Source organism: Photinus pyralis, unplaced genomic scaffold (genome assembly GCF_008802855.1).
Source record: "Photinus pyralis isolate 1611_PpyrPB1 unplaced genomic scaffold, Ppyr1.3 Ppyr1.4_LG5, whole genome shotgun sequence".
Taxonomy (NCBI): domain Eukaryota; kingdom Metazoa; phylum Arthropoda; class Insecta; order Coleoptera; family Lampyridae; genus Photinus; species Photinus pyralis.
The window spans coordinates 5,390,445-5,405,948 of record NW_022170596.1 but is presented as its reverse complement, the minus strand read 5'-3'; the positions used below and the strand labels follow the sequence as shown (position 1 = coordinate 5,405,948).

The 15,504-nt window shown below is 35.4% G+C and overlaps 1 protein-coding gene across 2 annotated transcripts in view; it reads right to left on the bottom strand.

Annotated features, from left to right (window-relative positions):
* Positions 1-1,059: 1,059 nt before the first annotated feature.
* LOC116171219 overlaps positions 1,060-15,504 on the bottom strand; it is a 91,607-nt gene continuing 77,162 nt past the window's right edge. For both annotated transcript variants that reach the window (XM_031487942.1, XM_031487943.1), the window contains exons 3-5: positions 2,186-2,442; positions 1,808-2,129; positions 1,060-1,754 (exon numbers count right to left, since the gene is read on the bottom strand). In XM_031487942.1, coding sequence (XP_031343802.1) covers positions 1,512-1,754; positions 1,808-2,129; positions 2,186-2,442 — 822 coding nt within the window. In that variant the 3' untranslated portion in view covers positions 1,060-1,511. The remainder of the gene's footprint in view (positions 1,755-1,807; positions 2,130-2,185; positions 2,443-15,504) is intronic.

Genomic DNA, 15,504 nt, shown 5'->3' with positions numbered 1-15,504 from the left:
ATTTACACGAAAAAATTAGCCCCGTCTTTCATCTCATGTTTTACATTTTTTTTTTAACTTTGTAAAAAAAAATATTTTGAATAATATAGATTAGTCTAGTATCTTTAATATTAATATTTATAAATAAAACCCATCAGTGTTTTGTTAAATAGAACCATGGGTTATATCAAAATGAGGAGTATTAAAGTAAGTTTTTTTCCACTAGAAAATAGGTTCACAGGTGTTGAATATATAACCCCACTCAAGAGATATCGATACGATTAATGTACGTGCGCGGCTGCCCGGAAGTTTTCCCTTTACACAAATACAGTGTCTCTATGAACTGTTTATATCAACGTTTGATACGTACCCCACTATCAGGAGGTCGAACACCATACTTTGTCCGAAATGCACACTGAACAACTGTCGTCAATAATAAATTATTCACTTTTTTTTATTAAACCGCAGTAAGGGTTAATTTTTAAGGGTGGAAATATTCTGAAAGAATGTTCCAAAGCCTCTAACAATCATTACTTACTTTCACCCCGGCATAATATCGATTTTGAAGTGGAGGATAAGTTTTAACCTAATCCCAAATTTATAACTGTTTATAAAAAGTTTAATTTTCGGCAAAGTCGTAAAGACGAGGCCCGTATTTCGGAAAAGTCAGGTAATACCAGTTACGGTAGAATGCCAGCGCATGTTGAGTAGTTATTTCATAGAGCTAGCATTCCACTGCGCCTATATTTCACATGGAACACAATAAATATTATGTGCCAAAGTGTAGATTTTATATTATTTCAAAATTATTAATATATTTAATCAAACTTGTTAGAACCTATAATATTTAATATTTGTTTAATAAATTGTTTATTTAAGATACAAAAAATTAAAATTAAAGAAGTTTCTTTTTCCTCATTTTGTCATTATTTTTTGGTTGCTGCACCAATTTGGCTGGTGCCCTAAGCACTTGCTTAGTCTGCTGAAGTAACTTCAAACCTATAGTCACCTGAAACTATTTTGTATCAAATTCGAAAGTGAAGTGGATGGAAAATGTTGGGTCCAAACTAAAAGAAGGTGTATAATTTTCAATTTAATTCGCAAATTCTGTACAAGAAGTATATACATTAGACTCTTTGGCTTAAATGCTTACATTTTTGCAATACAAGACTGACAATAGAAAACACTATCTTCTAAACACATACTATAAATAAAGATTTGTAGTCAATCATTTCTATCAAGGCACATTTAGTTACACCATTCAAATATATTCAAAATACAGTTTTCTACTCAATTTTAATTAAAAAAACATTGCACAACACTTACAAAGAACAAAACTAATAGTTACATCCTAAATTTAAATACTAATCTTTGGATAAAACATTTACATACAAACACATCGATTTAACATTATAATTTGATGTTCGAATATACATTATATATTTGGCGGGAAAAGTTAAACTAAACAATTTTCGTTTTCGTCTTTGGCATTATCGATCTTACAACTAACATAAATAACGATCTTTGAAGATTCAAATATAAAAGTAATTCTCGTAATCTGCATATGACGGTTTCTCCGCCATCGATAGTGACACTTGTTTACTGTTCATTTCACTTTTTTTATTTGATGAACTGTCTTTTGTACTTTTTATTTTTTCTTCGACACCTCTACACGGAAGTAGGGAGTTCTGTGATCTTGACAGTAACTGAGATCGGTAGGCTAACTGCTGTCGTTTATTTGAAGGTATTGGTGGTAATTCGGGCACCCAGTATATCTACAAAAATCTCTTGTAAGTAATTACAAAGTTACTATGGGGTTTGCATATACCTTCCGCCTCGATAGTGGTAAACTGTATTCTGGATTCCTTCTGACTAAAAAGTGGCAGTTGAGTGAAGGTAACCATGAATGTTGAACTTGTAGTGGTCTGTCGTCAGGATGTAATTTGCGCTGTTGTTCTTTATCCGTGCATACTTCGTATATTGAGAATTGTTCTACTCTCTCTTTACTATTGCAACAAGTCAATAGTAAGGATATGACTTCATCTGATGTAGTTTGCGAGCTGATTAGTAAACATTTATATTGAGAGTTATTATTTAAGGCGGAGTCGTACACTTTCACTAATCCACCTCGCTTGGTTTGAAGGGAGAATCTAAAATTGAACACGATACCATCAGACACAGGTATCAAAGGCATTACGAAACTTACTTGGAGTCTCCCTTTGGATGACAACTTTGTAGAACAGCAGGTCGGGCTTCGTCATCCAACGCTAAGTGTGTACGTACTCCCGCTTTTCGTACGGTTACCTCCATACTCAAATAGAATAGTTTGGGATCTCTGTGTTTCATTTTGTACTTCCCCAATAACGTACCGACGACTTCTCTGCAGGTGGTTTGAAACGAAATACCCAATGTTTTGTACTCGATATCTGGACGTAAGCATCTTGCGTAGACTTTTATAGTGGTCTGGAAAAAAGAAAAGTATATTAATATATGTGTATAAATCATAAATAAATAATCTTCATCAGGTTATGGGCCCAGACTGTCGCTACGGGCAAAACACTACCTTGGCCAAATCTAATAGTCATAAATTTGCTGCGAATTTATGATAAGACGGCCTTTTTTATAAATTGGTTTTCCGAGAAAACATTTCAAAACAACGCAAATGAATAAAAGAAGGGATCACTATGCCATATAAAATAGGGGACTTTAATAAAAATATTTCTGTTGACACTTACGTGCACATTACACGCTTGTAAAATATAAACATTCGAACCGCGTTTGAAGGAGCTCTGCATTTTGTACATTATTGATTAGCTTGTAATAAAATATACAGAAGGAAGCCGCACCTAACGAATATAAACTAACACTGAGCATCTTATATGAGAATTAACTGAAGAAATTTTATATCAACGGTACAAGCGTCGCGACGTGTACGTCTTCCGGTTAACGTCAAAAATATAGGATACATATCTCTCGTGTAGGTACTTGATTTACTTACTTCTGGAGCATAACACATTCAACGTACCTACAAATTTAATCTTTATCAATGATATAAATAACTGCAAGTCTTCATCGCAGACGACGATAGGTGTTACCAATATTGAAAGACACCCCTAATAACATTATTATTACCAATCAATTTAAACAAAGCTAATCTAGCAAACCACAAAAATGCACCCCTCCGTATATTTGTCAGGTGTAAGGTGTACGCTGCACGTGCTTGCTGTTCAAATGGCTATTTCCGGTGGCGTAGATCGCGTTTCTGAAACCCTCGCCCTCTTCTAATGAAAAGGGGGCGAGACCCCCCAAACGCAGCATGCCTTTAAACTTAAACGGTCCCATTATTGCACCGAGTATTGAATTTCATAATGTAATTGTTTGAAATTCGCCACGGAAGGATGTAGATCGCAAAAGTGTGGGTAATCGACTGAAACAAATCTAATTTGAAATCCTCCAAGTTTGTCGTATTAACAGACAACAGTGCACATCCGTAGGTATAGCTGAAAACACCCCAAAAGATTCCAAATTTCCTTTTTGCCATCGAGCATGTTTTCCCAGTTCGATGAGCGCATATAAGTACGGTCAATATCTTTTCATGTGACAAAGTTACAGTTTTCCCTTTTCTTATGATAGGTTTTGATTTGGCAATGGCAGAATTAAAAACAATGATTTAGCTAAGTATATGGGCGGATAGATATTTTTGAGATGCAGCCCGGGACCCCGTGAATATCAAGGGCCTCTATCGCCAAGTAGATGTTCTCTTCTATATCTAAAATGGAGGGTCTTGTGGCAAAGTAGAATGAAATCGAAGATTGTGGAGTAATTTACAACCATAAAATTTTCGATCCAATTTTACATTCGAATTAACAAAACCCTTGCGCACTGTTAAGTAAGTACCGTATCGACAGTATCCGCGACTTTTCCTGAATCTACCGATTGCAGTCGAGTACGGGACAATCACCACTTGATGTTAAAACCAATTGTCTTCTTTTCTGCTCGACTAACCATAAGCATTTCCAATGCTAAAATTCCATCTTTTGCGAGCATAAAACAGATTGAATGCAGACTGGTTTCGGCGTTTTAATTAGGAGCGATAACACATTTTTTTGTCTGTTTCGCGCGATACGATGGCAATGGCAGATTTCTGTTAATCTCACCTAGGAGTTGGTATGTTTAGTGCCCGCGCTATGAAAGTTTTTGATCTGAGGTACAAAATAGAAATAATTCCCTTTTCCGAAGTGCTACTGGTTGGAAATTCCATCCGCTCTTCGTTCACGCACGATGCCGGAATACGACGCCATTATGTGATTCGTCGGCCATTTTGTGTATACACCAGGCCTGTTATTGTACTCCCTACGGATCGTGTCAAATCCATAGGTACAGTGATTAGGTTCTATTGCGTGTGGATCACAACTAAAAAAAATTACGACTCTCAATCCGTCCCTTTACCTATATCAATGCCTATACTCTCTGTGTACCTACTACGATCTATTGCGATTTTCTTTATAAAATACTATGTAATGCCATTGTAATGTGAACGAAAGAAATTTAGTTCAAACGTGTATAATTCTAACGTTATAAAGAAGAAAATCCAAGTTAATGACTTAAGTGAAGGAATGTCGTATGAAACACGAATCTGAGATAGGTATAAATGTCATATCAGGAATTTATAACACTTTAAATTGCACAGCATCTAACTGTAAACGCAATTTGTTATACAAATATTGTTGGTCACACATAAATGCGGAAATGTGCACGTGAACTGATACGTATGCACAGTGCCCACCAATAATTAAATAAAATATAAAAGGGTTCGTTGGTCAATACAAAGCAACTAGAGCGAAAATAGGCGCTTTGTTTTGTTTCAACAATAATGCAAAAAATGTTTTGTATTTGAGCTATTTATTAAATGTATACGTGACAGTATCGCAAGTGGCTAAGCTTTCTAATTAAGTAAGCTTAATAACGGAATAATGGCTGTAATTAGATATTGCAAAATATGGAAATCGTGGGTGCTTTAAACAATGACCAATTAAGAGCAAAAAACCAAGCACAGTAGCTATCAAATAATTGCATTGACCTCGACTGGCTAACTGCAAGTGCCTTAAATCATTAACCCAATTTTTTGCATCTTTTTTTAGGTAGAATGGGCATAGATTTGTAATTTTTTTCTAAACGGACTTTATTGTCTCGATTTCTGACTGATGACAAAATAATTGCACGTGTCGAAAAAAAGTGAAACAAAGCGTAAATGGCAATCACGGCGGAAGCAAACAATGTCAAGGAATTACCTACATTACGTAATATGGGATAAAGAGATCCATTGTTATAAATTAGAGGGGCAGGTTAAAATCCTTGGCTAAACAGTTGAGAGTAAAAAACGTCATTATTCCAAAAGAAACTATTTGTAAAGAACAAATGGCCAAGGTGCATTTACCTCTTTTCTCTCCTCGACGGGATTCTTCTGAAGCTGTAAAAAATCAGTAAATTTTGGAAAAGAATGTCAATGGACGGATAACCAGGCGTACGGAAGACGGGATACTCCAAAGCAATGGGTCAAAATGAATTCTGAATAATGAAAGCAACTTATTTTTGTGACATTCCGTTGATTGGTAAATATAGTTCAGAAGAAGGGTAGCGAAGCCCTTGTGCTTAAAAGAAAGCTGTACCATCTACATCCTGTTCCATGGCAGATGTCTTCGATTATAATTTACACGTGTCATACGGCACGTTTGACATGCTTCAACAACATATGAGATCAACAAGATCAAGTTCAATTCAAGTGAAGGTTACAATAACTTCACGTTTACCTAATAGTAAAATGAAATCATTTTCATTTTCAAATCTATAAATAAATCGGAGGTATTTTAAAAGCATTTATGAAGACTTTAAAGCACACCCTTGGAAAAATCAAGACACAACACATATGTTACCTTTCCTTTCTAGACGTTTATTAAACCCCTGGTGCTTATGAAGGATGGAGGTCAACAGGCAGGTTATACGGTTGGCATGTGCCATTTGGTATTTTATCCTAGACATGAGTTATTCACATGTAGATCCCGCATCCTGCATCTGCTAGCCTAAATCTTTATTTTCTTTTCCCCGTGCGCCTCATACCGGTTGCTAATAAAGTTGAGTAATGGAGCAATTGGGTTTCTGTGTCCGTTTAGACTTTGCATTTTACAATGTGGACACGCAGTAATCATATAAGTGTATTGTAAAGCAATAAATACATTTAACAATAAAACGATACAAAAAGAACAAGTTTTCAAGTTCACAAAAGTGTAAACAAATTATTAAAAACTTTGTGATCGCTTTACTGCTCACACTATTCGCATCGCATATAAATTGTCTGCAAGTACCAGTCAATTTTGTATATTATACACTGTGTTCAGTGAGAAATGAGATAGCGTGATATCTAGGGAACGAATGCAAGCCAGATTATAACATTCTTAAAACGTTGTTATAAATGTAAGCTAGGGCCATATATTTTTTGATACAAAATTTGTAAATTAAATGCGTCACCGCTAGATGGCGCTACCTAACTTAATTTTTTTAAAATTTTTCTTTCAACATATCGGTGAAGTAGTATTTGGTCAATAAATCAAAAAATGTAATTTAAGGACAAATTCGAGTTTAGATCTAGACATGCAAATACAAAGACCGCAACACCGCTCACAACAACCAACTTATAAGTAAACTAATCACCCAACCACTAAACAACAGAAGACTACACCGGCTATGGCCTGAAGATCTGACCATATAAATTCTAGAGAACCGTCGATGGGCGGTCCCTGGCTCAAGTCATATCCTACACGCTATATATGATTTACTAATTACTCTGTATTATTTTGAATAGATTGTAAATAGGCAATAAAATTTTAAAAAAATTAAAATTTCGAAAAAAAAGCGGCCACAACTAAAATTTTTATAAGGTATTTCCGAAAAATCATTCTATAAAAAAAAGTTAACTCGAGTGTATTTTTTTCAACTTGCATCGTCAGCTAAAATTTCAAAAAAAATGGCCCACTGGTAAGAAAATTAGATCTCGGCTTGAGTAATACATTTTTTGACATGTGTATTCGTTTATAAGAAGCACTGTCTGTTAAAATTTCGGAAAAAGTATATTAATAGCTCTTAAGATAACGATTTGATAGTGACACTGCCGTAGGGACGGACGGTCGGGAGCGGGCAGTGAAAATGCGCTAGAAAGCTACAAACTTTATGGTCATAAAAAACCGTTCAAGAATTCCGATTTTGAAGCTACTGTTGACTGAATTTGCGATAAGTCAAAAACAAACTATAATTCCCGTAAACATGGTGGGGTTTGTGTGCATTATAATTATAATTAATAATTAATAAGTATAGTTTATACAGAGTGTACAAATTTTGTATGTAAAAAAAACAACCATAACAGATAGAAGGATAGAAATATCAGCTTTGCCTAGGTTTTTGGGTATTTCCTTTTCGATCTTGCAAAAATGTCCCCAAACATTCCTTCGGCATTACGCACCCTTAAAGGGAAATGCGAAATAATCCGATCTCAACTTAATTTGGGTATTTTTGCACAATGTAAAACCCAATTTAGTTTTTGAAAAGTTGCAAACCGCGTTTAAGGGACTGGAATTTTAAGAATATTTAAAAAAAAATCAAAAACCTAAACACGCAAAATCGTTAATTCCATCCTGTTATGTTGTTATATAATGCTGCCAAAAAATTAAAGAACAAACGCAAATCTCAGGACAAATACTTTCGAAGTATCGACGCATAAATTCCGATAAAATACAGGAAAACGGAACTATTTGATAAATACAAGTGGCAGAGACCAATTAGATAGTTCTTTGATGTAATCGTTTTAAGATTCTTGTCGTCGTTAAGACAGTTAGCCCACCCAATTATTAATGTTTTAATTTCGTACAAATCCGTTTGATTAAAAGGATTCACTTAGAATTCCTCTGATCTATTTTTGGTTTACTTTTTTTTAATTAAACGTGTGCGTACGGTAAGATCTTGCCATCCTTGAAGTTACTTTGAGATAACAAACCGATGGGTAAATAAGATCAGTACAGCGGCAATTTCCGGCCTCTTAAGTCTATTGTTTTAAATGCACGAGCGCAAGTAATCCTTGTTACGCTAATGGAATGTTTCCTTTTTAAAGGGATTTTTCTAATTTGTTGTAATTTCGAGCCATTTATCTCAATATCTCGAATCCAGTAGCGTGCGTTTCATCCGAGGAAATGTATAGAAGTTTTATTACATCCGTTTTAAAGCAATTTTTCTTGTAGTAGATAAAACGGCGCCTTGACATTTCTTATTGACGATCTTCCAATAGAATTCAAATTGGTAATTTAATGAAGAATTAACAAAACAAATTATATTATCACCGTTATAACTATACGGTCGCATTTTTTGAAACAGGATGAATAGTGGAATTTCCTGCCCGAAATCTTTATCTCGTCCTTGAATTGTAGGATATTATGTTAATACTCTTCGCCGTTTTTAGATACAGTGAATTTTTTTTAAATGCGAACATAGGAGTTCGCATGCAATGTAATTTCCCTATGTTCGATTTTAAAAAAAACACATCAATCTATAAGGTGTGCGCGGTTCACATTCCCAAAACGCGCACTCTTGTGTGACTATGAACAGCAACTCATAGTCTTTATGATAAAGAGCACTCGGTAAGATTTTTTTAAATAAGCCATATGAGGCCATAGCAACTTTAGGACAAATTTTTCTTAAACTTACGATAACTTGACTTCACATGACACGCGCTGACATTACAATTCATTGTGAACCAACCAAAATTATTGGTAGGTCATGTGCACCTGGTATTCTACTAATTTGATTTCTTCAATGCATAAATGAAGAAAATAAGAAAATAAATAACGAAAACAATTACAATAAATGTGGAAGTGTCCTCCTTGACATTCTAAGCAATAACTTAACCGATTTCGTAATTAAATTGGACGGCGGTATTTTTAAAAATGTGACAGCTGTCAATTGTATCTACTACTCATTTGAACTACTCAATAGCTTGATGTGTTTTTTTAAAAATCGAACATAGGGAAATTACATTGCATACAAACTCCTATGTTCGCAATTAAAAAAAATTCACTGTATATCTTCACTTAAAAGTGCATCACAAAAGGAAGCACCTGTTTATCTGCTGGGCAAGGTGTATATTCATACGGGCAAAAGGTGGATTGAGGTAGGTTATTATTGCAATTATCGACAAAGCAGAAGCGAAAAAATTGTGCCAGGTGAGACATTTTAAAGCGTTTGTTGCACTCAGGCTACCTTCAATGCAACCGCTCAGGATATAATTAAAAATAAATAATTAGCATATTATACCCATAATTACTTCAAAAATTAATAAGTTTGTCTTCAATGGGAGTTAAGTGGAACTGAAGATCTCCCCATAGAATATAATGAAGTAAAGTTGCTTACAAAAGTTGTAGTTGCTCCGTTTACCCCATTCTGCGCTGGAACCATTACAATTTCAATGGGAGCTCTACTCGGACTGCTAGTCCAGTCAACCTGTGTCGTAGAATACCAGTTGAAGGAAAACAAGTATAAATTGTGCAGAATTCTTGTGCAGATAAAGCGCATTTTTTTAAACGAAATAACTTTTGTTTTGACATCACCAATCCTTGGGTATATTTCTAGCAGACGTCTCAATCGCCCTTTGTGAGTATCTACCCTCTTCCGACAATCCGTTCTTGAAGTATAAGGGAATATACCCGATCACGATAAGAGGTCGAGGAGGAGGGGTATGGTTGGTAGAAATTAATTCCTTTCGTTGACACCTTTCATTAGAGTACCACTCCCCCCCCCCTCCCATTCCCCCTCCACCCCGTACTTTGATAAGAGGCCCTAGAGTCCTGGAATTTAGCCTATACCTTGAAGGTGTGCCAGACGGCCATCAAATTTCGCAGTCTAAAAGGGGCCCCCTCCCCACGAATTATTTCCTAAGATGCTGTTTTTCAAAGTAAAACGTGCATAGCTTTTACATATGACAACCAATTGGTATCAGATTTTGCATACGCATGCCTTTAGTGGTGCTAAGTTAAACTTTAGGAAATGGGGCGGGGAGAGGGGGTAAACACATGTTCCGCCCTTCATGGTATTCTAATGAAAGGTCTCATCGAAATAAATTGGTTTGTACAAACTATAACTTTCCCGTGCGCCTCTTTTTCGAGATCAGTGAGCGACGGGGCTGAGGGGGGGGGGGGGAAAAATTAATTTGATCTCTCATTGTATTCTAATTAAAGGTCTCAACGAAAGGAACCGTTTTCTACCAACGACTGCTCTTCTTTCTGTCCTCTTATCAAAGTACGGGGTGGAGGGGGAGGGGGGAGTGGAACTAGTTTTATCATCCACTCTAATACTCTAATGAAAGGTCTCAACGAAAGGAATTAATTTCTACCAACCATACCCCTCCTCCTCGACCTCTTATCGTGATCGGGTATATTCCCTTATACCTCAAGAACGGATTGTCGGAAGAGGGTACTCACAAAGGGCGATTGAGACGTTTACAAGAAATATATCCATCCTTAAAAAATACCGCTTACTTACATCTGCTTACTTCAGCGATAACACGTGCTTATATTGAAACGAATAGCCTTATCGCAAACGACCGGAGATACTTTTACAAACCTACGCAATTGTTCCCAGATCTGTAAAACTAGTCTTAATAAATAAAATACAGGGTGAGATTATTGAAAATAATTGAAATTAAACATACAGGGCGACTGATCATTAGTTTAGGTGCTAACCAAACAAAAAGTCGGCATATATTATACAACAATATTTTTTTAATATAACACTTTGTATATAATTTTATCTTCGTAATGACCATATTTTTCTGAATTCAAAAATGCTCTAGCTCAAGCAATTGTTGAGTTATTAAACAATTAACATTTTCACTGACAATAAAATAAAACACAATGTAGGTATACAATAATATTCCATGGCTGACTGAGTCTTAGATGGGTAATAATTTTCCAAACGACAAGTAAGCAGCATAACCGCCATTTTGATAGTGATCATGTGGTATATTTTTAAATTCAGAAAATGATGGGCATCACGAAGATAAAATTATATACAAGGTGTTCTATTAAAAAAAATTAGATAATTTTGGTACCCCTTAGCTGTGGTACGCCACTGTTTTTTTCCGTGATAAATTAAGACGGATCACGTCACTTCTACAACTCGAATAAATATGCCTCCTCCAAACGATTCATTTTGTATTTGTGAGTACCTTCCTCCGATACACCGGTCACCGATTTTGAGATATTCGCTCTTAAAGTTTTGACCTTACCAATGTATATATGTCTTTCAGACGTACCAACCAATGCATGTTTTATGACTGAAAACTTAAATCAATCATACGGGCGTAGCTCATACTCAAAATCAAGTAACCAGAGTTGCAATATTCAAAGTCAAGTTCAAAGCTCAAAACTCAAATTAAATTATCCTTAAAAAACGCTTAAACTCAATTACTTACTTAAAAAAGATTAGACTCCAAATGCTAAAGCATGCCCCAAACTTCAAACTTACCCAATAATCCACACTCGAAACCTGAGGCTGAAAAAATAATAATAAACCAGAAGTTCATACTCAATCTAAAAAAATGTAAACCTAATGGTCTCAACTCAACCGAACACGAAATTCACACGTAAAGGTAAAAACTAAAACTCAAAATTCTTATAAATTTCCAAGTTTTAACTCAAAACCCTAACTAAAATCAAAAAACTTACCCTTTAGGTCACAAGAACAAATTCAATCACAAACTAAAAGAACTTGTTTACAAAAAATAAGCTCAACAAACTTAAAACTCAAACTGAATAAGTTAAAGTACTATGTCATAAGGATAATTAATTAAAAGTTGAAACTCAAGAGCCAAAAGGCCCACACTCAAAATCTCAAACTCCAATCAACTCAAAAAATGAAACTCATTCAATCAACCACAAACGCATCACGCTTGAACACCAATTCAACTTCACAAAATACTCAAGCCTTTGAACGGTCAAACTCTTCAAAGCTGAAACTTAACCTCAAACCCAAAGATAAAAACTCACACAAATGCCCTATCTCAAAAACCCAACCTAATTTTCGTTCAAACGTTTAAATCTTGAAAACCCAAACTAACTCAGTCAAACTCTATAATTCAAATTCGAACACTGAAAGATAAGAATTTGAATTTTATTCTGTCAATCTCCAAACTCAATCAAAAACTACAACTTCAAAAACCATTCAACTCAATGACAAACTCTAAAACTCAGCCTCGAGATTCTGAATCTCAATCGCTCAATAGCAAACAACCGTGCTCAAACTCATCTCCAAGCCCAACACAAACACTTATTGAGTACACTCAAAAGCCGACTGTAAAATTTCACTTAAACTACAAAGGCTTATGCTCAAAATCTCGAAACTCGAATAATCAAAAAATGAGACTCAGTTAATAAATAAACCCATGCTCACTTTGGACGTCGACTCAACCCCAAGTGCAAGTTCCCCATAATCGGAAGACGCTTCCTTATTCGTGGACCGACTAGATCCAAAACCTTTTTCCTTCAACGCTTTTTTCTCTCTCTGATTTGTACACATTATTATTGCATGAGACTTATCACATACTGTGGATTTGAGACGAGCCTTACAACCGCGAGCCTAATGACCCAGTTTTAAACAATGATAACATGCTTTTTTTTAATTTAAAATTTCCTTTCGCTTTTCTAAAGAAAAATGTTGGGCTTTAAATAAATTAGGTTGTGAATTTCGAATTTAATTTCTGACAGGCAGTGAAAGTTAGTACTTAAAAAAACCAATAAAAAATGACGATTATGTACAACAATAGGCAAGACAAGTACCTTACGGAAACAGATCACAAAAAAAGTGTATTATTTAATCTCCATGGAAACAGATAATTTCTAGTTTATTGCGCAAAAATGACGTAGCGGTTGATATTCTTCCCCGCAAATTGATGAAAATTTCTATAATTTTCCGCTTGACTGACATTCGACTTATTAATTCCGCAAGGCAACCTTGCGAACACGCTCAATTATTTATTGTTTACGAGGTGATATTTACCAACAATGTTAATAGAATTATTACGGGAATTTATTTTAATTGCAGTGAACCAAATAAGAAAAATTTCGAATTTCCGTCGGATATGCCCCCCTTCTAATTGAAGCAATAACGAATTCCCAAACAAATTCTGGACCCCCAAGGTCCTTGCCCTTCCGCACGAATACATACCTCCAGTATTGCACTACACGAACTTATCCTGTTTAATATTCATGCCGATTGAATATAAAATTTTATGCCGGTATGTGAGGAGACTCCATTAAAGGTAATTCATATCTAAAAATCGATAAAGGTAAATTCGCTGCTTACAAATGAATTGATTAGACGCGGTCCTTATGGGAAGGCAAAAGTTTCAATGACACGAACTGTTACCGAATCGAATAATCGGGGCGTTTGGAAATTGGTGATTATTGCGTAACTGTTTTTTAAAACTTGTAAAATACATTCGTAGGTTGGAATGTAAGGAAAATACTCGATAAATTGCAGCATCCTTTCCTGCAGGAAGTTGTTGAAACCGGATGACATCAAGTCGAGATGTTACAGCAGCAGGTTATTGAAATTACGGTATTATTGGCGACTTCGGCTGGTCCGCGTTCTTTGGGTCTATGATTAGAATTTAGAAATTATCATTTCTAAGTGGTTCACTGTGACGAATACCAACTGCCCTTTGAACGCAAACGAAAAGTAAAAACAATCGTACACATTCATAGGCATTTCCAAACAAGCCAATTCATTATTGATATCGTTTACTCTCTTTGTAAGGACATGCCGTCAATAGACAAGTAATTCGTCTATGGATCGTAATGGGCGCCAATTAACTGTAAAGTGGCTTAGATTTTTATTTAAATGTCAAATTGCAATTGATCGCATCTTATTTCCGTCTGGCGTCTTTAAGCTAACAGAACTTTAGAAAAACGAGTCTGAAATGAAGAAATAATCGAACAGTTACGTAATGTCTACTAACAGCCCATCAATAGTATAGAAGATATAAGTAACTATGCAGATTGTATAGTAGTACGAAACCGTCGAAGAACCAGATTCAACACTTTTGTAAATATTATACCCCTTTAATTATTAGTCACTCAAGTCAAAGCTTGTCGTAGAGATTTTAGAGCTAAAACTTAGCCTTATACCCTAGAAATTTTAAAATTTCTTTGAAATTTGAAACCCATCTCCAAAATGTGTAAATGCTTATTGCTTCTCAGTAGTACCGATTTATGTCTACTTTTAAAGTGAAAGCTTTTGTCATTTACTTTATATCCGGTGACTATTATGACGAGCCTTGAACGAATCCAATAACTGAACAATTACTAAATAGTACCTACCTTCTAATTAAATTTGCTCACGCGCCAATTGTACAAAAGACATCAACTACGTGAAAGCTGCATAAAATGAACATCTCATATATGACATAACATATGTCCTCAAGTTAATTTACAAGTACTTACACAAACGCAGTTATTTATAAATTACATATACAGCTGTTAAAGATTCCGATTCTCCAGATTATCATACTTTGAGAATACCGACTAAAGACTAGGCGATCTGCTGCGAATTTACAAAGTGCCCTTAGGCATTGGGGTGATTATTGCCTTCTCAAATTGTTGACTTTTAAAATTACCTCGTCGGAACCCTCATAATTTTATAATTTCTGTCGGTTTGTTAGTTTTTCCTTTTATTACAACCCGTATAACAACATCTAAGGACGCTTTCTAAATTGCTACCATTATTTATTATCTTAATAGGAAGTAAGAGCCTTTTATTAGCTATTCGGTGTAGAATAGTTTATACCACCCAAGTGCAATTAGAGCAACTTCAATTTCACAATTTCTGTGAAAATGCAGGTATTCTTGGCAAGTCATCAAACACTGTCATGTCTCTGCGTTGACATTGTGTAATATAATTCCTTAACCCTATATGATTCAGGTATAATGAGTAATGACTATCACTACGATGCCATTACCACAGATTACCATTACTAAGCATTACGGTGAAATCATGATTGGGATTGTAGTTTCCTAAAATCCGGCCATCTATGTAGACTGTAGGTAGAGTCCTCCTGCTACAGTGGCGGGGTGCTCGAAGATAGCACAAATAATGTTTTTGTAACTTCAATAAATGAGTTGTGTCGATGTAATGGTCGTTGGCAGAAATTCCAACAGGGTGGTTCAAATTCGTAGCGCACCATTGGGATCTCGGTAACGGTGGGAGATAATATTGTAGGTTAAATGGGGGCAAATTTGCCCTTTTCTGTGACTAAAAAAAGCTTTTGAACTTTTTGAAAAATCTTTGAAAATCACTGAGATATCACCGAAAAACTCGTTCGTAAAAATTTCGTTTTCATTTTCCTTAGCTGAAACGGTCAGAACGGGACGGTACATGTTAGCACCTAATACGAGCACGTTTTCTCGGAGAATCTGAATCCCTTATCAGAAT